The sequence below is a fragment of the Tachyglossus aculeatus genome, chromosome 2 (assembly GCF_015852505.1).
Source record: "Tachyglossus aculeatus isolate mTacAcu1 chromosome 2, mTacAcu1.pri, whole genome shotgun sequence".
Classification (NCBI taxonomy): domain Eukaryota; kingdom Metazoa; phylum Chordata; class Mammalia; order Monotremata; family Tachyglossidae; genus Tachyglossus; species Tachyglossus aculeatus.
In genome coordinates, this window is record NC_052067.1 from 133,478,529 (window position 1) to 133,498,542 (window position 20,014).

A 20,014-nucleotide genomic window follows, 5' to 3' on the forward strand; every position below is an offset into this window, starting at 1 on the left:
AGCTAGCTCTCTTCCTCCCTTCAAGGCCCTGCTGAGAGCTCACCTCCTCCAGGAGGCCTTCCCAGACTGAGCCCCTTCTTTCCTCTCCCCTCGTCCCCCTCTCCATCCCCCGTCTTACCTCCTTCCCTTCCCCACAGCACCTGTATATATGTATATATGGTTGTACATATTTATTACTCTATTTATTTATTTATTTATTTATTTTACTTGTACATTTCTATCCTACTTATTTTATTTTGTTGGTATGTTTGGTTCTGTTCTCTGTCTCCCCCTTTTAGACTGTGAGCCCACTGTTGGGTAGGGACTGTCTCTATGTGATGCCAATTTGTACTTCCCAAGCGCTTAGTACAGTGCTCTGCACATAGTAAGCGCTCAATAAATACGATTGATTGATTGATTGATTGATTGATTAAGTGACTTGCCCAAGGTCACACAGCAGACATGTGGCGGAGCTGGAATTCGAACCCATGACTGCTGACTCCAAAGCCTGTGCACTTTCCACTGAGCCACGATACTGTCTCAATTCCCCTGCCTTCAGCCCTGTGATAGTGAACGTTTCTACCCTGCAGCCGGAGGGAGTGAAGTTAGACCTGAAGGAAAACCCTCTAGACAGCTCAATTGTGGGCAGGGAATGTGTTTGATGTTATATCGTACTCTCCCAAGCGATTAGTACAGTGCTTTGCACATAGTAAGCGCTTAACAAATGCCATAATAATAATAATAATAATAATTAATTATACATATATAATTATTAATTATTATTATTATCATCATCATCCCAGAAGGAGAACTAAGTCCTCGGCTGCGAGGTTTCCCGCGATGTTGTTGGGTAGGGAACGTCTCTATCTGTTGCTGAATTGTCCTCTCCCAAGCAATTAGTACAGTGCCCTGCACACAGTAAGCGCTCAATAAATATATTTGAATGAATGTGAGCCCGTTGTTGGGTGAGGAACGTCTCTAGACGTTAATAATGATGGTATTTATTAAGTGCTTACTATGTGCAAAGCACTGTTCTAAGCACTGGGGAGGTTACAAGGTGAGCGGGTTGTCCCACTTGGGGCTCACAGTCTTAGTCCCCATTTTACAGACGGGGTAACTGAGGCACAGAGAAGTTAAGTGACTTGCCCAAAGTCACACAGCTGACAATTGGCGGAGCCGGGATTTGAACCCACGACCTCTGACTCCAAAGCCCGGACTCTTTCCACTGAGCCACGCTGCTTCTCATGTTGCCCATGTTGTACTTTGTTGCCCATTTGTACTTCCCAATCGCTTAGTCCAGTGCTCTGCACACAATAAGCGCTCAATAAATACGATTGATTGAATGAATGAATGAATGAATGAATAAATGAATGAATGAATGAATGAATGGACTTGCTCCGCCACCGCCCGCCTCCTCCACGCGGGCCCCCAAGAATCCCGCCCCATCCGGTTGCCTGGGCAACAGGCAGAGCTGTAAAGTCTCCGGTGGCCGCTCCAGGGCGAGCCAATCACCGAGCGCCTTAGGACGAGCGACGGCCCGGGAGGCCAATCACGCGTCCGGACGGGGCGAGGGCGGCCAATCACGCCCCAGCCCCGTTGCCTGGCAACAGCTCAAGTCTCCGGTGGCCGCTCCAGGCCGAACCAATCACCAAGCGCGGTAGGGCGAGCGAAGGTCCTGGCGGCCAATCACGCGCCCGAACGGGACGAGGGCGGCCAATCACGTGCTCGGACGGGGCGAGAGCGGCCAGTCACGCGTCTGGACGAGGGGGGAGGGCGGCCAATCAGGCGTCGGGACGGGGAGGGAGGGGGGAGGTCGGCCAATCACGCTCCCGAACGGGGCGAGGGCGACCAATCAGGCGTCCTGACGGGGGAGGGCGGGAAAGCGACGGGCGGGACGAGGGCGGCCAATCAGGAGCCCGGATGGGGCGAGGGCGGCCAATCAGGAGCCCGGATGGGGCGAGAGCGGCCAATCAGGAGCCCGGACGGAGGCGAGGGCGACCAATCAGGCGTCCTGACGGGGGGAGGGCGGGAAAGCGACGGGCGGGGCGAGAGCGACCAATCAATCACGCTCCCGGATGGGGGAGGGTGACCAATCAGGCGTCCGGACGGGGGGAGGGCGGGAAAGCGACGGGCGGGGCGAGAGCGACCAATCCATCACGCTCCCAGACGGGGGAGGGTGACCAATCAGGCGTCATGACGGGGGAGGGCGGGAAAGCGACGGGTGGGGCGAGGGCGGCCAATCAGGCGCCCGTACGGGGCGAGGGCGGCCAATCAGGCGCCCGGACGGAGGCGAGGGCAGCCAATCAGGCGCCCGGACGGAGGCGAGGGCGGCCAATCACGTGCCCGGGCGGGGGAGGGCGGGAAAGCGACGGGCGGGGCGAGAGCGACCAATCCATCACGCTCCCGGACGGGGGAGAATGACCAATCAGGCGTCCGGACGGGGGAAGGCGGGAAAGCGACGGGCGGGGCGAGAGCGGCCAATCCATCACGCTCCCGGACGGGACGAGGGCGGCCAATCAGGCGCCCGGACGGAGGCGAGGGCGACCAATCAGGCGTCCTGACGGGGGGAGGGCGGGAAAGCGACGGGCGGGGCGAGGGCGGCCAATCAGGCGTCATGACGGGGGAGGGCTGGAAAGCGACGGGTGGGGCGAGGGCGGCCAATCAGGCGCCCGTACGGGGCGAGGGCGGCCAATCAGGCGCCCAGACGGGTCGAGGGCGGCCAATCAGGCGCCCGTACGGGGCGAGGGCGGCCAATCAGGCGCCCGGACGGAGGCGAGGGCGGCCAATCAGGCGCCCGGACGGAGGCGAGGGCGACCAATCAGGCGCCCACGGAGGCGAGGGCGACCAACCAGGCGTCCTGACGGGGGAGGGCGGGAAAGCGACAGGCGGGGCGAGGACGGCCAATCAGGCGCCCGGACGGAGCGAGGGCGGCCAATCAGGCGCCCGGACCGGGTCGAGGGCGGCCAATCACGTACCCGGACGGCGGGGAGGGCGGGAAAGCGACAGGCGGGGCGAGGACGGCCAATCAGGCGCGCGGACGGGGCGAAGGCGGCCAATCAGGAGCCCGGACGGGGCGAGGGCGGGAAGAAAGCTTGTCCGCCGGAAGCGGAAGCGGTTTGTCCCCGGCCCGATGAGCGGCAGCGGCGCGGAGGGCGATCCGGGCCCGGCCCCCGCGGCGGCCCCCGCCGCCCCCGCCGCCTCCGCGGCCCCGCCGCCGCCGCCGCCCGCATCCGGCGCCATCCCCGCCGTCACCGGGCCCGTCACCGGCCCCGCCGCCCCCGCCCCCCCCGCCGTCATCCCCGCCGCCCCCGGCAGCACCGGCCCCGCCATCCCCGCCCCCGCCCCCGCCCCGGGACCCGACGGCAAGGCCAGCCCCGCCACCGCCAGGGCAGATGCCGCCGAGCGCAGGGCCACCGGTGAGCGGGACGGGACGGCTTCTTATAGCCGTCTGCTTATAGCAATAATAATAATTGTAAGAATGATTTATTAAGCGCTTACTATGTGCAGAGCACTGTTCTAAGCGCTGGGGAGGTTCCAAGGCGATCGGGCTGCCCCACGGGGGGCTCACAGGCTTCATCCCCATTTGACAGATGAGGGAACGGAGCCGCACGAGGTGATCAGGTTGCCCCACGTGGGCCTCACGGTCTTCATCCCCATTTGACAGATGAGGTCACTGAGGCCCAGTGAAGTGACCTGCCCAAAGTCACACAGCTGACAATCGGCAGAGCCGGGATTTGAACCCACGACCTCCGACTCCCAAGCCCGGGCTCTTTCCATTGAGCCATTCAAGGTGATCAGGTTGCCCCACATGGGGCTCACAGTCCTTTTATCCCCATTTGACAGATGAGGGAACTGAGGCCCAGAGAAGTGAAGTGACTTGCCCAAAGTCACACGGCTGACGATTGGCAGAGCTGGGATTTGAACCCACGACCTCTGACTCCCAAGCCCGGGCTCTTTCCATTGAGCCATTCAAGGTGATCAGGTTGTCCCACGGGGGGCTCACGGTCTTAATCCCCATTTTACAGATGAGGTAACTGAGGCCCAGAGAAGTGAAGTGACCTGCCCAAAGTCACCCGGCTGACAATCGGCAGACCCGGGATTTGAACCCACGACCTCCGACTCCCAAGCCCGGGCTCTTTCCATTGAGCCATTCAAGGTGATGCCCCACGTGGGGCTCACAGTCTTTATCCCCATTTGACAGATGAGGTCACTGAGGCCCAGAGAAGTGAAGTGACTTTCATTCATTCAGTAGTATTTATTGAGCGCTTCCTGTGTGCAGAGCACTGTACTAAGCGCTTGGGAAGTACAAGTTGGCAACATAACTTGCCCAAAGTCACACAGCTGACAATTGGCAGAGCTGGGGTTTGCACCCATGACCTCCGACTCCCAAGCCCAGGCCCTTTCCATTGAGCCATACAAGGTGATCAGGTTGCCCCACGTGGGGCTCACAGTCTTATCCCCATATTACAGATCATGTAACTGAGGCCCAGAGAAGTGAAGTGACCTGCCCAAAGTCACACAGCTGACAATTGGCAGAGCTGGGATTTGAACCCACGACCTCTGACTCCCAAGCCCGGGCTCTTTCCATTGAGCCATACAAGGTGATCAGTTTGCCCCACATGGGGCTCACAGTCTTTGTCCCCACTTTACAGATAAGGTCACTGAGGCCCAGAGAAGTGAAGTGACGTCCCCAAAGTCACACAGCTGACAATTGGCAGAGCTGGGATTTGCACCCATGACCTCTGACTCCAAAGCCCGGGCTCTTAACAGTGGTGGTATTTGTTAAGCGCGCTTTGTGTGTCAAGCACTGTTCTACGCGCTGAGGTAGTAATAATAACAATGATGGCATTTGTTAAGCGCTTACTATGTGCTAAGCACTTTTCTAAGCACTGGGGAGGATACAAGGTGATCAGATTGTCCCATGTGGGGCTCACATCCCCATTTTACAGATGAGGTCTCTGAGGCCCAGAGAAGTTAAATGACTTGCCCAAAGTCACACAGCGGACAAGTGGCGGAGCCGGGATTTGAACCCACGACCTCCGACTCCCAAGCCCTTGCTCTTTCCACTGAGCCGTACAAGGTGATCAGGTTGCCCCACGTGGGGCTCACGGTCTTTATCCCCATTTGACAGATGAGGTCACTGAGGCCCAGTGAAGTGACTTGCCTAAAGTCACACAGCTGACAATTGGCAGAGCTGGGATTTGAACCCACGACCTCTGACTCCCAAGCCTGGGCTCTTTCCACTGAGCCGTACAAGGTGATCAGGCTGTCCCACGTGGGGCTCACGGTCTTTATCCCCATTTTACAGATGAGGGAACTGAGGCACAGAGAAGTGAAGTGACTCGCCCAAAGTCACACAGCCGACAAGTGCTGGAGCAGGATTTGAACCCATGACCTCTGACTCCAAAGCCCGGGGTCTTTCCACTGAGCCACGCTGCTTCTCTAACTTAACTTCTCTGGGCCTCAGTTCCCTCATCTGCAAAATGGGGATTGAGACTGAGCCCCACATTACGTTATATCTACTCCAGCACTCAGAACAGTGCTTGGCACATAGTAAGCGCTTAACAAATACCATCATTATTATTATTATTATTATTATTCCCGACAAGGCCTTGGGCCCTCGGACAGGACTGGGAGCCAGGGGAGGGGGGCGAAGCCATGAGGCCTGATGGCTACAGCCCGGGGAGTCCAAAAAACCTGGGTTCTAACCCCGACTCCGCCACTTGTCTGCTGTGGGGCCTTGGCCAAGTCACTTCCCTGGGCCTCAGTTGCCTCCTCTGTAAAATGGGGATGAAGCCTGGGAGCCCCGTGTAGGACGGTGAGAAGCAGCGTGGCTTAGCGGAAAGAGCTTGGGAGTCGGTCAGAGATCATGGGTTCTAATTCCGGCCCTTCCCCTTATCAGCTGTGTGACTTTGGGCAAGTCGCTTCTCTGGGCCTCAGTGACCTCATCTGTAAAATGGGGGGGAAGACTGTGAGCCCCACGTGGGACAACCTCATCTCCTTGTAGCTCCCCTAGCACTTGGAACAGCCCTTGGCACCTTTTAGACTGTGAGCCCACTGTTGGGTAGGGACTGTCCCTATATGTTGCCAACTTGTACTTCCCAAGCGCTTAGTACAGTGCTGTGCACACAGTAAGCGCTCAATAAATACGATTGATTGATAGTAAGCGCTTAACAAATACCATCCCTTCTAGACTGTGAGCCCGCTGTTGGGTAGGGACCGTCTCTGTATGTTGCCAACTTGTACTTCCCAAGCGCTAAGTACAGTGCTCTGCACACAGTAAGCGCTCAATAAATGCGATTGAATGAATGAATGAACCATCATTATTATTACCCCAGTGCTTAGCACAATGCTTGGCACATAGTAATAATAACAATAATGATGGTATTTGTTAAGTGCTTACTATGTGCAAAGCGCTGGGGGGGATACAAGGTGATCAGGTTGTCCCACGTGGGGCTCACAGTCAATCCCCATTTTACAGATGAGGGAACTGAGGCCCAGAGAAGCGAAGTGACTTGCCCAAAGTCACACAGCTGACAAGTGGCGGAGCTGGGATTCGAACCCATGATCCCTGACTCCAAAGCCCAGGCTCTTGCCACTGAGCCACGCTGCTTCTCTGGTAAGCAGGTAACAAACGCCGTCATCCTCATCAACCTGATCAGCTTCAGCGCTTAAAACGGCGCTTTGAGACTGTGAGCCCACTGTTGGGTAGGGACCGTCTCTCTATGTTGCCAACTTGTACTTCCCAAGCGCTCAGTACAGTGCTCTGCGCACAGTAAGCGCTCAATAAATACGATTGATTGACTGATTGATTAAAACAGCACATAGTAAGCACTGTACGTGGAGGCTGGGCGTGAGCCCACTGTTGGGTAGGGACCGTCTCTCTATGTTGCCAACTTGTACTTCCCAAGCGCTCAGTACAGGGCTCTGCGCACAGTAAGCGCTCAATAAGTACGATTGATTGACTGATTGATTAAAACAGCACATAGTAAGCACTGTACGTGGAGGCTGGGCACCCAGGGTGGCGGTTACCGGGGTGACGGGCACCCAAGGCAGGCCTCCCCCTTCCTGCTGTAGGGATAGGACTGAAGCAGCGTGGCTCAGTGGGAAGAGTCGGGGGTCATGGGTTCGAATCCAGTCTCCGCCAATTGTCAGCTGGGCAAGTCACTTCTCTGGGCCTCAGTTCCCTCATCTGTATAACGGGGGTGAAGACTGTGAGCCCCCCCGTGGGCCAACCTGATCTCCTTGTAGCTAGTTAACAAATGCCACCGTCAATTAAATGATCAGCGTGCGATCCGGTGCCTGATACATTTAAAAAACGGCCAAGAGGGAGGTGGGGAGCGCTGGGTCGGGGCCTCACTGTCCCCCGCCGTCTCCGTGCAGTGCCGGTGTCCGCCTCCGGCGCGACGACCCCCGCCGAAGGCGCCATGTCCAACGGGGTCTACGTGGTGCCCAGCGCGGCCAACGGCGAAGTGAAGCCGGTGGTGTCCAGCACGCCGCTCGTCGACTTCCTCATGCAGCTCGAGGACTACACGCCCACGGTACGGCCACAACCCGCACGGGCTCGGGGGGTCACCGCCCGTGGGGCCGGCCCCGCCACTTGGCAGCTGGGTGACCTTGGGCAAGTCCCTCCGCTTCTCCGGGCCTCAGTGACCTCATCTGTAAAACGGGGATTAAGACTGTGAGCCCCATGCGGGACAACCTTTGGAGCAGCAGGACGGCCCAGAGGAAAGAGCCCGGGCTTGGGAGTCAGAGGTCATGGGTTCTAATTCCGGCCCTGCCACTTTCATTCATTCATTCATTCAGTCGTATTTATTGGGCGCTTCCTGTGTGCAGAGCACTGGACTAAGCGCTTGGGAAGTACAAGTCGGCAGCATGTAGAGACGGTCCCTACCCAACGGTGGGCTCACAGTCTAGAAGGGGGAGACAGGCAACAAAACAAGCGGGCAGGTGTCAAGACGTCAGAACAAATAGAATTAAAGCCCGGCCCCGCCACTTGTCAGCTGTGTGACTTTGGGCGAGTCCCTTCTCTAGGCCTCAGTTCCCTCATCTGGAAAATGGGGATTATAGACCGTGAGCCCCACGTGGGACAACCTGATTACCTTGTATCCTCCCCAGCGCTTAGAACAGTGCTTTGCACATAGTAAGCGCTTAACAAATGCCATCATTATGATTATTATTATCCTCCCCAGTGCTTAGAACAGTGCTTTGCACATAGTAAGCGCTTAACAAATGCCATCATTATTATTTTTATAGTTAACCCCCCCCCACCGCTGCTGGTGGACTGCTCACCTGCCCTGCCCACGCCCCACTCGGGCCCGGGAAACCGTGCCAACCCACCCCCTTATTTCGTGACACCAAAGATGGGATGGCAAAGGCCGGGAGCCTCCGGAGTTGCTTCTGTCCCGACCAACTTCCCTCCCTGCCATCCTCACTCATCCCCACTGTCCTCCTCAGAGCTGCACTGTGAACTAGAGAAGCATCGTGGCCCAGTGGAAAGAGCCCGGGCTTTGGAGTCAGAGGTCATGGGTTCAAATCCCAGCTCTGCCAACTGTCAGCTGTGTGACTCTGGGCAAGTCACTTCACTTCTCTGGGCCTCAGTGACCTCATCTATAAAATGGGGATGAAGACTGAGCCCCCCGAGGGACAACCTGATCACCTTGTAACCTCCCCGGCACTTTGCACATAGTAAGCGCTTAACAAATACCACCATTATTATTTTCTAGACTGTGAGCCCGCTGTTGGGTAGGGACCGCCTCTATATGTTGCCAACTTGGACTTCCCAAGCGCTTAGTACAGTGCTCTGCACACAGTAAGCGCTCAATAAATACGAATAAATGAATGAATGAACTAGGGGTTAGAGCCCGGGCTCCGGAGGCGGAGGACCTAGTTTCTCATCCCGGCTCCACCCGTTGTCTGCTGCGCGGCCTTGGGCGAGTCACCTAACTTGTCTGTGCCTCAGTTTCCTCATCCGTAAAATGGGGATTAAGACTGTGAGTTCCATCCAGCGCTTGGCACGTGGGAGGCGCTTAACGAATAATACCAAATACCATAAAGAACAGTGCTTTGCACGTAGTAAGCGCTTAATAAATGCCATTATTATTGTTATTATTATTATGCAGGCATGAACCGTGTCCGTGAAGATCGGATGGTGTCCGTGGCTCAGTGGGAAGAGCCCGGGCTTTGGAGTCAGAGGTCATGGGTTCAAATCCCGGCTCCACCACTTGTCAGTTGGGTGACTTTGGGCAAGTCACTTAACTCCTCTGTGCCTCCGTTCCCTCATCTGTAAAATGGGGATTAAGACTGTGAGCCCCACGTGGGACAACGTAATCACCTTGTAACCTCCCCAGCGCTTAGAACAGTGCTTTGCACGTAGTAAGCGCTTAATAAATGCCATTATTATTATTATTAGATCTGTCGCCCTGGAAGCTAGCCTTTGTGTCACTGGCGTTTAAAACCGCGAAGCCCTGTGTGGGACGGGCGCCGCGTCCAACCTGATTAGCTCGTACCTATCTCAGGGCTTAGAACAACGTCTGGCACAAAGTAAGCGCGTATGACACCGAGGACGGGGCGGGGAGCGTTTAAGGGGACGTGATCCAGCCTCTGACTGCCTTCTGGCGTGGGGGGAAGCGCCGCGGGAGGTACCGCGGCCCTCACCGCCACCGACGCCAAGCTTCTTGTGCTCTCCTCTTAGATCCCAGATGCTGTGACTGGCTACTACCTGAACCGGGCCGGCTTTGAGGCCTCCGACCCCCGCATGTGAGTGAGGGGACGAGGGTGGGGAGGGGAGGGGAGGGGGCCGGCAAAGGCCGCCCCGCTCGGGTCACCCTGAGCCCGGCTTCCCCCTCAGCATTCGGCTCATCTCCCTGGCCGCGCAGAAGTTCATCTCGGACATTGCCAACGACGCGCTGCAGCACTGCAAGATGAAGGGCACCGCGTCGGGCAGCTCCCGGAGCAAGAGCAAGGTGGGTGCCAAGCTGGGGCCTTTGGCGGGGAGGGGGGGGACGGTGCCCCTCTAATTCTCCGTGAGCTGGCCCGGTGCCAGTCAGTCGGGCTGAGACATTGCCCTCTCGCCAGGACCGGAAATACACGCTGACCATGGAGGATCTGACCCCGGTGCTTGGGGAGTACGGCATCAATGTCAAGAAGCCCCATTATTTCACCTGAGAGCGGCCTCCCCCCACCCCGACTCGGCCCGGTCGGTCCCCGCTCCCTGCGGACCCCTTCCGCCCTCCTCCCCGCCGCCGCCACCACCACCACCACGTTTTCATAATAAAAATTTTATTGTGACCGAGGCGAGGGCAGCTGCCGTGGAGGACGAAGCTCGGGGCTCCCGGGCCCCGTCACCCTCGCGCCCCCGGGGCCGGAGGAAGGGGCCCGGGGCTGGGGTGGGCCCGCTAGCAGCCCCCCACCCGCCCACGCAGAGAGGGGCGGGGGTTGGGGCAGCAGGGGCAGCGGTAGGGAGAGGTGAGGCTGGGGGTAGAGCCGCCTGTACCGTAGCTGTGGGGAAGACGGGCCGCTGCCCGCGGGCCGGCCTAGCACCTCTCACCTCTGACGCTTCTCTGGGAGGTGAAGGGGCAGGGAGGGGCAGCACTTTGGGGGGGCCCCCGCAGCCGCTATTTGTCCTGCATCTTCTCCAGGATGGGCACGATCATATCGAACTTGGGCCTCTTGGCCGGGTCCTCGTTCATGCAGATGCGCATCAGCTTGCAGACGTGGGGCGAGATGCCGGGCGGGATGGTGGGGCGCAAGCCTTCCAGGGCCACCTGGAGGGGAAGGGGGGGCCAAATGGGCTCCAGGCCGAGTCCTTCCCTCCCTGGAGCGAGGAGGCCGTGCTCCCGCCGGCCTGGGAGGGGGAGAGCCCGGCTGGGCGGAGCGGCCCCGGCGGGGAGGACGACGGAACTGACCTTCATGCCAATTTCCATGTTGGAGAGGTCGGCAAAGGGCACCTCCCGGGTCACCAGTTCCCACAGCAGCACGGCGAAGCTCCACATGTCAGCCGAGCGGCGGTTGATCTCCTCGGGCTTCTTCTGCAGGGCTGGGGGGAGGTCGGGTCCGGTCGGGTCAGCCGGCTCCCGCTCCCCGCCGGGCTGCTCCCGCCCCCCACCCTGCCCTGACCCACCCCCTGCCCTGCCCTACCCTCGGGGGCCACCCAGGCCGGGGCGTACATGCGGCCGGGGCACTGGAAGGAGAACTTGACGTCGGCCATGCTGATGCGGGCGGTCATGTCCTCGTCGATCTGGGCGGGGAGGAAAAGAGGAAGAAGTTGGAGGGCGGGGGCGGCGGCTTGCAGAACGCGGTCCCCGCCCGCCTCCGACCCCTCCGGGCTTCACCATGACGCTGCGGCTGTTGAGCGCGTGCCGCGGGATCAGAGGCTCCAGGGTGTGAAGGAAGGCCATGCCCCGCGCCATGTCCAGGGCGAACTTCACCGCCTGCGTCTGATCGACCACGAAGTCTGCGGCCGGCAGAGAGGGGGAAGGGGCAGAGGTCAGGCGGAGGCCTCCTCCCCGAGCCGACCCACATCAGGGCACCAGTGGAGACGATCCCCACTCACAAGGAGTCTTCCCTGCCTCCTGTGCCCTTCTCCTCCGACCCACGCCTCCCTGTCTCCCCCACTTCCCCCCGGGAAAAAGGGGCTCACGCACTGGTGCCTTCGTGCAGGACGTTGTAGAGAGAGCCGTAGGGCATCCAGTGGGTGATGATGGCGGGCTGGGGTTCGGACGGGACGAGGCAGGCACCCAACACGGGCAGGACGTTAGGGTGAGAGAAGATTCTGGAGGGAGAGGGGAGGAGCGGCTCGTTGGGTCCCACCTCCCTCCCCACGGGCTCCCCACTCGGTCCAAACCTACCCCCCCCAGCCCACCTGAGCCGGGGATACTCCTCGTTGAAGTCTCGGCTCTTCCTCGTGGTCCAGTCGCGGATCTGCATCTTCTTGATAACAACATCGTTGCCCTGCCAGCGGCCTTTCCACAGCTGGCGGGAATCGGGGGGCTCCACGTCGGACGCTTATCCACACCCGCGGCCGCCCAACGCCGACCCCGTCTACTTCCTGCCTCACGCCCGCCGCCCAAACCCCTCTGACACTTCCTGCCCGCCTCCTCGCCGCGGGGTCACCGGTCCGACCGTAGCGGGTTTCGTCACCCAAGCCGGGGTTGGAGGGGGTCCCACAGCGCCCTGACAGCGAGGGCTCACCTCTCCGGAGTGGTTCTTGTTGAGGAGCGTGATGAAGTTCAGCTGATTGTAGTCAATGCCCGAGTGCTTATTCAAGGTCCCGTTCCCTTGCGGGGTGGAGGGAAAGAGGTCAGAAGGGGAGGATTTAGCAATTTCTCCTCACCCGCCACACCCCACCCCCGTCCCCCCCGCAGCTCACGAGGCCGGGTCCGTGTGGTCCCCTTCCAGAAAGTGTCCTTATACGGGATCTTGCTCAGATTCTGGCCCAGCTTCTCCGCTCGCTCTGATGAGACAGACAGAAAGCTCCTAAGGCGGAGCGTGACCCCCCCAAACGTCCCCCCACCTCATCCCCCGCCGGCCCATCCAGCACCAAGGCCTCATCCTCCCAGCTGGGCGGGGTAGAGGGCAACGGCGGCTGACCTCGCAAGCTGTCCCTGAGCGGAGCCTTGGCCTTGTCCACGGGCATCTCTCCGTATTTGTTACAGACGCTGACCAGGGCGCCGCTGGCCACCAGGTCCTGTGTGGGGGGGGTGTGGAAGACAGCAGAGGGGGAGGAAAGGGCCGTCGGCTTGGGAGGGGGTAACAAGGGAGCAGACAACATATACCCCACCGCCCCAGGACGTGCGTCCGGAGATGCGCTCGGAGAGGCAGCCCCCCGACCCCAAACCGTACCTCTCCATCTCCAAGGAAAGCCCCCCAGACAGCCCTCCACAGGCTGTCAGGCCCCCACCTCCAAAGAGAAGGGAGGGTCTGCAGGCTGGGTGGATTGGGGAGGGCAGATGGGGGGAGGAGGGGCCTCACCTCAGCCACCTGATCCTGACCCCAGAAGCAGGCGTAGTGCAGAGGGACGTTGCCGTGTTCGTTGACCGCGTTGATGTCTGCCTTGTATTGCAGCAGCTGGGGGGGAAGACGGCAGGAGGTGGTCGGGGGGGGACGGACGGTGGACAGGCACCCCCAGCCCAAGCACTGCCCTCCCTTCCCTAATTAAAGCCCCACCCCCGAGGCCCCCCGCTTCCCGTCCGAGCTCACTCCCGAGTGACCCCCGGCCAGCCGGCGCTCTGCACACCGTAAGCGTTCAATAAATACGATTGAATGAATGAAGGGGCAGCGTGGACAGAGACTGTGAGCCCACTGTTGAGTAGGGACTGTCTCTATATGTTGCCAACTTGTACTTCCCAAGCGCTTAGTCCAGTGCTCCGCACACAGTAAGCGCTCAATAAATACGATCGATTGATTGATCGACAGAGAGACTACGTTTGCCGCCGCGGGTTGGGGTGGGACGCGGTGCAGGGCGAAGCAGTGAGACCTAGGGGGAAGAGCCCGGGCCTGAGAGAAGGTCATGGGTTCTAATCCCGGCTCTGTCGCTTGTCTGCCGTGTGACCTTGAGCAAGTCACTTCATTTCTCTGACACAGTAAGCGCTCAATAAATACGACTGATTGATTCTCTACGCCTCAGTTGGCTCGCCTGGAAAATGGGGATTGAGACTGTGAGCCCCATGTGGGACAGGAGACTGTGTCCCACCCGATTTGCTTGTATCCACCCTGGCACTTAGGACAATGCCTGGCACACAGTAAGCGCTTAACAGATACCACCATTATTATTGTCTGTAAAATAATAATAACAAGCGCTTACTATGTGTCAAGCATTCATTCATTCAATCGTATTTATCGAGCACTTACTGTGTGCCCAACAAATAATAATAACGACGGTATTTGTTAAGCGCTTACTATATGTCAAGCATTCATTCATTCAATCGTATTTATTGAGCGCTCACTGTGTGCACAGCACTGTACTACGCGCTTGCTAAGCACCGTTCTAAGCCCTGGGGTAGACAGAGGGTAATCAAACTGTCCCACGTCGAGCTCACACTTTTAACCCCCATTTTCCAGATGAGGGAACTGAGGCCCAGAGAAGTGGAGTGACTTGCCCAAGGTCACACAGCAGACAGGTGGCGGAGCCGGAATTAGAACCCACGACCTCTGACTGCCGAGTCGGGGCTCTTTCCCCCCGAGCCACGCTGCTTGTTCTCCTTCCACTTCGGACTGCGGGACGGGGAAGGCGTCCAACCTGATTGTTTGGTGTTTGTTATATCGTACGCTTCCAAGCGCTTAGTACAGCGCTCTGCACACGGTAAGCGCTCGATAAATACGACTGACGGATTGCTCGGCACGCAGTAAGCGGTGACAGATACCAGCAGGGCGATTATTACTAGGTAAGGAGCGGTCTGCCAGGCGGGCTGCCGGGTACGGTGGTCTGCACACAGTGAGCGCTCAATAAATATGATTGAATGAATGAATGAATGAGGAGTTTACTCCCCGGAGCCCGTTGAGGCCGCGGGGTGAGTCGGGGGTCCTCACCTTCTGGACAATGTCGCGGTGGCCGTGGCTGGCGGCCAGGTGCAGAGGGGTGTCGTCCCCCCGGTTCATGACATTGATCCGCGCCCCCCGCATGATCAGCATCTCCACGACGGCCCCCCGGCCTTCCCGGCACGCCCAGTGCAGCGGGGAGAATCCGTGGTCATCCCTGCGGGACAGGACACCCGCCTCAGGCCCGTGACCCCTCTCGGCCTCAGTCTCCCCCGAGAAGGGGCAGGAGGGGGTAGGAGTAGAGGCCGCGGGAGGGGCGGAGGGGTCTCCGTTTCTGTTACGGGGGGATCGGGACTCCACATCCTCACCCTGGACGACGAGGAGCCGGGCCGCTGTGTGACCTCGGGCCAGGCCCGGCCCCTCTCTGAGCCTGTTTCCCCTCGGCTGCCTGGAGGGGGGATGGAGAGAGGTGGGAGGGAAGCCAAGGGATTTCTGTTATTGCTATCAACGTGGGGGGCGGGTGGCGGGTCCACGTGGCCATAAAAGGAGATTCCCGCGCGGGCGGGCGGGCGGGCGGGCGGCCGGGGCTGGCCCGGCTCCCGCAACGGGCAGGAAGGAGGGGCGGGGAGCGGGGGACCGACCGGGACAGGGGCCGGACACCCCGCCCCCCGGATGCCTGAGCGTTGCGGTCACTTCCCGGCCCAAACCCGGGGGGCGGAAGGAGGAGGATGGAGGAGGAGGAGGAGGAGAAGAGATGGAGGAGGAGGAGAAAGAGATGAGGAGGAGGAAGAGATGGACAAGGAGGGAGAGATGATGGAGGGAACGGGATGGAGGGAACGGGCCGGCTCCATCTCCCTTCCCACGGCCCACGAGATGGGCTTCCACGAAGCGGGGGAGAAAGCGTTTCCCATGAAGCTCACTTTATCCTCTAGCCACTCCTGATATCTCTCTCTCACCACCACCCCCGGCCCCTCCCTCCTGGCTTCCTCTAAACCACCCTTCCCCAAACAACACCGCTCCCAGGCCGCCTGGACAGCAGGCGCTGCCCTCCTCGTCTCGCTCCACTCCACCCTGGGCGCCCGCCGAGGCTCCCTGGCGGAGTTCGGGGACAGCTTTGGATGGAGTCTGTGTTCTCTTCAGGCCCTGGGGAGACCGACTGACCCCCCAGGTTCCCTCCGAACGCCCACTGCTCCGGGGAGGGCCCAAGGGCCGGCCCCTCCTCGAGTCCCGCCAGGACGGAGCTCCAGAAATACCCTATCGTCTCCAATCGCCGGGTCACTTCCTTCCCACAGCTGCCTCCGCGGCTGGAAAAAGCCAAGGAGGGCGGGACCCGCCCCCACCCCATCCCCAGTTTGGCCCAGCCCCGTCCTCCCCTCCTTCTCCTTCCCCAGCTGAGACCAGCCAGGGGTTTGGACGGGAATCCCCTCACCCAACCCATGCCCCTCTCCACCCTTTCCCCATTCCCCAGGCAGGGCCCACCTCTCCCCAGCATCCCATTCAAGCGCTTAGTACAGTGCTCTGCACATAGTAAGCGCTCAATAAATACGATTGATTGATTGATCCCTGCACCCCTTAAGGCACCGAAGGGGGCTCCGGGACGGTTGTGACGGATGCCCAGAGCGGGGCTCTGATCTGGCCGAGGGGAGGGGGGACGGCCTGGGTACGACGGGGGAGGGCACGGGTGCCCCCGACCCTCCTGCCCCTTCCCGGACAGCACCACGGGGCAATCCGGGGTCAAATCAAGGGGCAGCGGGGGTCTCGGGTCAACTCCAAAACGCCCAGGCCCTGGTGGAGAGACTGAGCCAGACGACCCCGTCCACGGGGCCCCCAAACTGCTCCCGTACCCGCCCCCCCCAACTCCTAGGGGCCCACATCCCTCTCCAGAAAAGGTCTTCCCCCCCAAGGACCCTTTCACCGGCCCCTCACCCCTGGTTGAGGTCATTCTCCGTGTTGTCCAGCCACAGCCGAACGGCCACGGCGTTGCCCTCCCGACACTGGGTGAAGATGTCGTCCATGGAGGTGGCTCCGGTTCCCGGGGGCTGCGGCGGTGCGGAGGTCGACGGGGCCACCAGTGGGGCTACTGCATGCCACCTGGGGAGAACGGTAGCCCGTCGGCGTCGGCCCAAATCCAGAGCCCACGGGACAGAGACTCACCTAAGGGGAGCGGGGAGAAACCCCTAAAATCAACAGGGTCCGGGCTGGCTTGCATTACCCAGCCAATAATAACAATTATAATGGCATTTATTAAGCGCTTACTATGTACAAAGCACCGTTCTAAGCGCTGGGGAAGCTACAAGCTGATCAGGTTGTCCCACAGGGGGCTCACAGTCTTAATCCCCATTTTACAGATGAGGTAACTGAGGCGCAGAGAAGTGACTTGCCCAAGGTGCCAAACGGGGCCACCACCCTATAGCTATAATAAGTATAATTGTGGCACACATTAAACGCCGTGTGTCGGGCCCGGGGCTAAGTGCTGGGGTGATACAGGCACACGAAAAGCAGCGTGGCTCGGTGGCAAGACCCCGGGCTTGGGAGTCAGAGGTCGTGGGTTCTAATCCCGGCTCCGCCGCTTGTCAGCTGGGTGACTTTGGGCAAGTCGCTTCGCTTCTCTGAGCCTCAGTTCCCTCAGCTGTAAAATGGGGATCAAGACTGTGACCCCCCCACGGGACAACCTGATCACCTTGTATTCCCCCCCAGCGCTCAGAACAGTGCTTGGCACATTGTAAGCGCTTAACAAATACCACAGAGAAGCAGCGTGGTTTAGCGGAAAGACCCCGGGCTTGGGAGTCTGAGGTCATGGGTTCTAATCCCAACTCTGCCACTTGTCAGCTTTGTGACTTTGGGCAAGTCACTTCACTTCTCTGGGCCTCAGTTCCCTCATCTGTAAAAGGGGCATGAAGACTGTGAGCCCCCCGTGGGACAAACTTGTAGCCTCCCCAGCGCTTAGAAAAGTGCTTGGCACACGGTAAGCGCTTAACAAATACCATCATCATCATCATCAATCGTATTTATTGAGCGCTTACTGTGTGCAGAGCCCTGTACTAAGCGCTTGGGAAGTACAAGTTGGCAACATATAGAGACGGTCCCAATACCACAGAGAAGGAGTGTGGCTTAGCGGAAACAGCCCGGGTTTGGGAGTCGGGGGTTGTGGGTTCTAATCCCGCGCCGCCACTTGTCAGCTGTGTGACTTTGGGCAAGTCACTTCACTTCTTTGGGCCTCAGTTCCCTCATCTGTAAAAGGGGGATGAAGGCCGTGAGCCCCCCCATGGGACAACCTGATCACCTTGTAACCTCCCCAGCGCTTAGAAGGGTGCTTGGCACATAGTAAGCGCTTAACAAATACCACAGAGAGGCATTGTGGCTTAGCGGAGAGAGCCCGAGTCAGAGGTTGTGGGTTCTAATCCCGACTCCGCTACTTGTCGGCTTGACGGGTGACGTTGGGCAAGTCACTTCTCTGGGCCTCAGTTTCCTCATCTGTAAAATGGAAAACACAGGGAGCCCCCCGTGGGACAACCTGATCACCTTGTGGCCTCCCCAGCGCTTACCAAATGCCACAGTTATCATTATTATGGTACACGTTAGGCGGTACGTGGCAGGCCCTGCGCTAAGCGCCGGGGTGGCTATAATCAATCAATCGTATTGATTGAGCGCTTCCTGTGTGCAGAGCCCTGGACTAAGCGCTTGAGAAGTCCAAGTCGGCAACACCCAGAGACGGTCCCCACCCGACAGTGGGCTGTAAGCGTAAGGGCGGGGACCCGGGGGCTCCCCCGTCTCCATCCCCGTTTTCCGGAGGAGGGGACCGAGGCCCAGGGAGGGGAAGCGACTTTCCCGGAGTCCCCCAGCGGCCCAGCACAACCCTCCCCCGCCTGCCCCCCATCTCCCGGCTCGGACCGGCTCGGACCGGCTCGGACCGGCTGGGCCCGGCCGGCTCTCCCTCTCCCTCTCCCTCTCCGTCTCCGTCTCCTCCTCCTCCTCCTTACCAGGCCCCGAGCCTCCTGCCCCAACGCCGCTGCTCTCCGTCCGGACCCGCCCGCTCCCGCGCCACCGCCTCCTCCGCCTCCCGCCGCCAGGGGGCGCCTCCTGCCGCCCCGCCTCCTGCTCCTCCCACCCCCAGGGGGCGCCAAGCGGGACCCGCCTCCTCCTCCTCCCGCCGCTCCTCCTCCTCCCGCCCCTCCTCCTCCTCCTCCCGCCGCTAGGGGGCGCCGCGACGGGAGGAGGGCGGGCCCCGCCTCCTCCTGCTCCTGCTCCTCCCACCCCCAGGGGGCGCCAAGCGGAACCCGCCCCCTCCCCCTCTTCCTCCTCCTCCTCCCGCCGCTAGGGGGCGCCGCGACGGGAGGAGGGCGGGCCCCGCCTCCTCCTGCTCCTCCCACCCCCAGGGGGCGCCAAGCGGGACCCGCCTCCTCCTCCTCCCGCCGCTCCTCCTCCTCCCGCCCCTCCTCCTCCTCCTCCGCCTCCTCCCGCCGCTAGGGGGCGCCGCGACGGGAGGAGGGCGGGCCCCGCCTCCTCCTGCTCCTCCCACCCCCAGGGGGCGCCAAGCGGGACCCGCCCCCTCCCCCTCCTCTTCCCCCTCCTCCTCCTCCCTCCGCCGCTAGGGGGCGCCGCGACGGGAGGAGGGCGGGCCCCGCCTCCTCCTGCTCCTGCTCCTCCCACCCCCAGGGGGCGCCAAGCGGGCCCCGCCTCCTGCTCCTCCCCCCTCCAGGGGGCGCCGCGCGGGCCCCGCCTCCTGCCCCTCCCCCCTCCAGGGGGCGCCGCGGGCACCCCGCCTCTTCCTCCCGCCGCTCCTCCTCCTCCCATCGCTAGGGGGCGCCGCGGCGGGCGGGCCCCGCCTCCTGCTCCACCTCTTGCTCTTCCTCCTCCCACCTCCAGGGGGCGCCGCGGCGAGCCCCGCCTCCTGCTCGGCCTCCCGCTCCTCCTCCCACTCCTAGGGGGCGTCGCGGGGGGACCCGCCTCCTTTTTCATTCATTCATTCATTCAGTCGTATTTCTTGAGCGCTTACTGTGTGTACTTCCCAAGCGCTTAGTACAGTGCTCTGCACATAGTAAGCGCTCAATAAATACGATTGATGATGATGATGATGATGGTGTGCAGAGCACTGTACTAAACGCTTGGGAAGTCCAAGTTGGCAACATATTGAGACGGTCCCTACCCAACAGTGGGCTCACAGTCTAGAAGGGGGAGACAGACAACAAAACAAAACATATTGACAAAATAAAATAAATAGAATAAGCCTCCTGCTCCTGGTCCTGCCCCTCCCACCTCCAGGGGGCGCCGCGGCAGGCTCCACCTACCCCCTCCCTCCTCCTGCTCCCCCTCCTCCTGTGTTGGGTAGGGACTGTCTCTCTGTGTTGCCAACTTGTACTTCCCAACCGCTTAGTCCAGTGCTCTGCACACATTAAGCGCTCAATAAATACGATTGATGATGATGATGCTCCCCCTCCTCCTCCTGCTGCTCCCCCCCTGCTCCTCCTCCTCCTCCCCTCCCCCCTGCAGGGGGCGCCTCGGCTCCTCCCGCTCCTGCTCCTCGCCCCTGCAGGGGGCGCCGCGGCGGAGGGGTTGC

The 20,014-nt window shown here is 60.4% G+C and overlaps 1 protein-coding gene across 1 annotated transcript; it reads right to left on the reverse strand.

Annotated features, from left to right (window-relative positions):
• Positions 1–10,250: 10,250 nt before the first annotated feature.
• ILK (integrin linked kinase) lies at positions 10,251–18,502 on the reverse strand. Its single transcript, XM_038741374.1, has 13 exons — positions 18,438–18,502; positions 16,384–16,548; positions 14,509–14,674; positions 12,952–13,047; positions 12,571–12,667; positions 12,350–12,433; positions 12,172–12,257; positions 11,843–11,952; positions 11,625–11,752; positions 11,313–11,434; positions 11,119–11,218; positions 10,887–11,017; positions 10,251–10,745 (listed from the first exon to the last, which is right to left on the reverse strand). Exons 2-13 carry the CDS (start codon positions 16,470–16,472, stop codon positions 10,596–10,598), a joined length of 1,359 nt encoding a protein of 452 aa, XP_038597302.1. The 5' UTR covers positions 16,473–16,548; positions 18,438–18,502; the 3' UTR covers positions 10,251–10,595.
• Positions 18,503–20,014: the final 1,512 nt, after the last annotated feature.

Coding starts and splice junctions, on each gene's coding strand:
- ILK (XM_038741374.1), bottom strand. CDS start 16,472: ATGGACGACATCTTCACCCAGTGTCGGGAGGGCAACGCCGTGGCCGTT. Junction 12,434..12,570: donor GCTCAGGGACAGCTTGCGAG/GTCAGCCGCCGT, acceptor CTGTCTCATCAG/AGCGAGCGGAGAAGCTGGGC. Junction 11,435..11,624: donor CGTCCTGCACGAAGGCACCA/GTGCGTGAGCCC, acceptor TGCCGGCCGCAG/ACTTCGTGGTCGATCAGACG.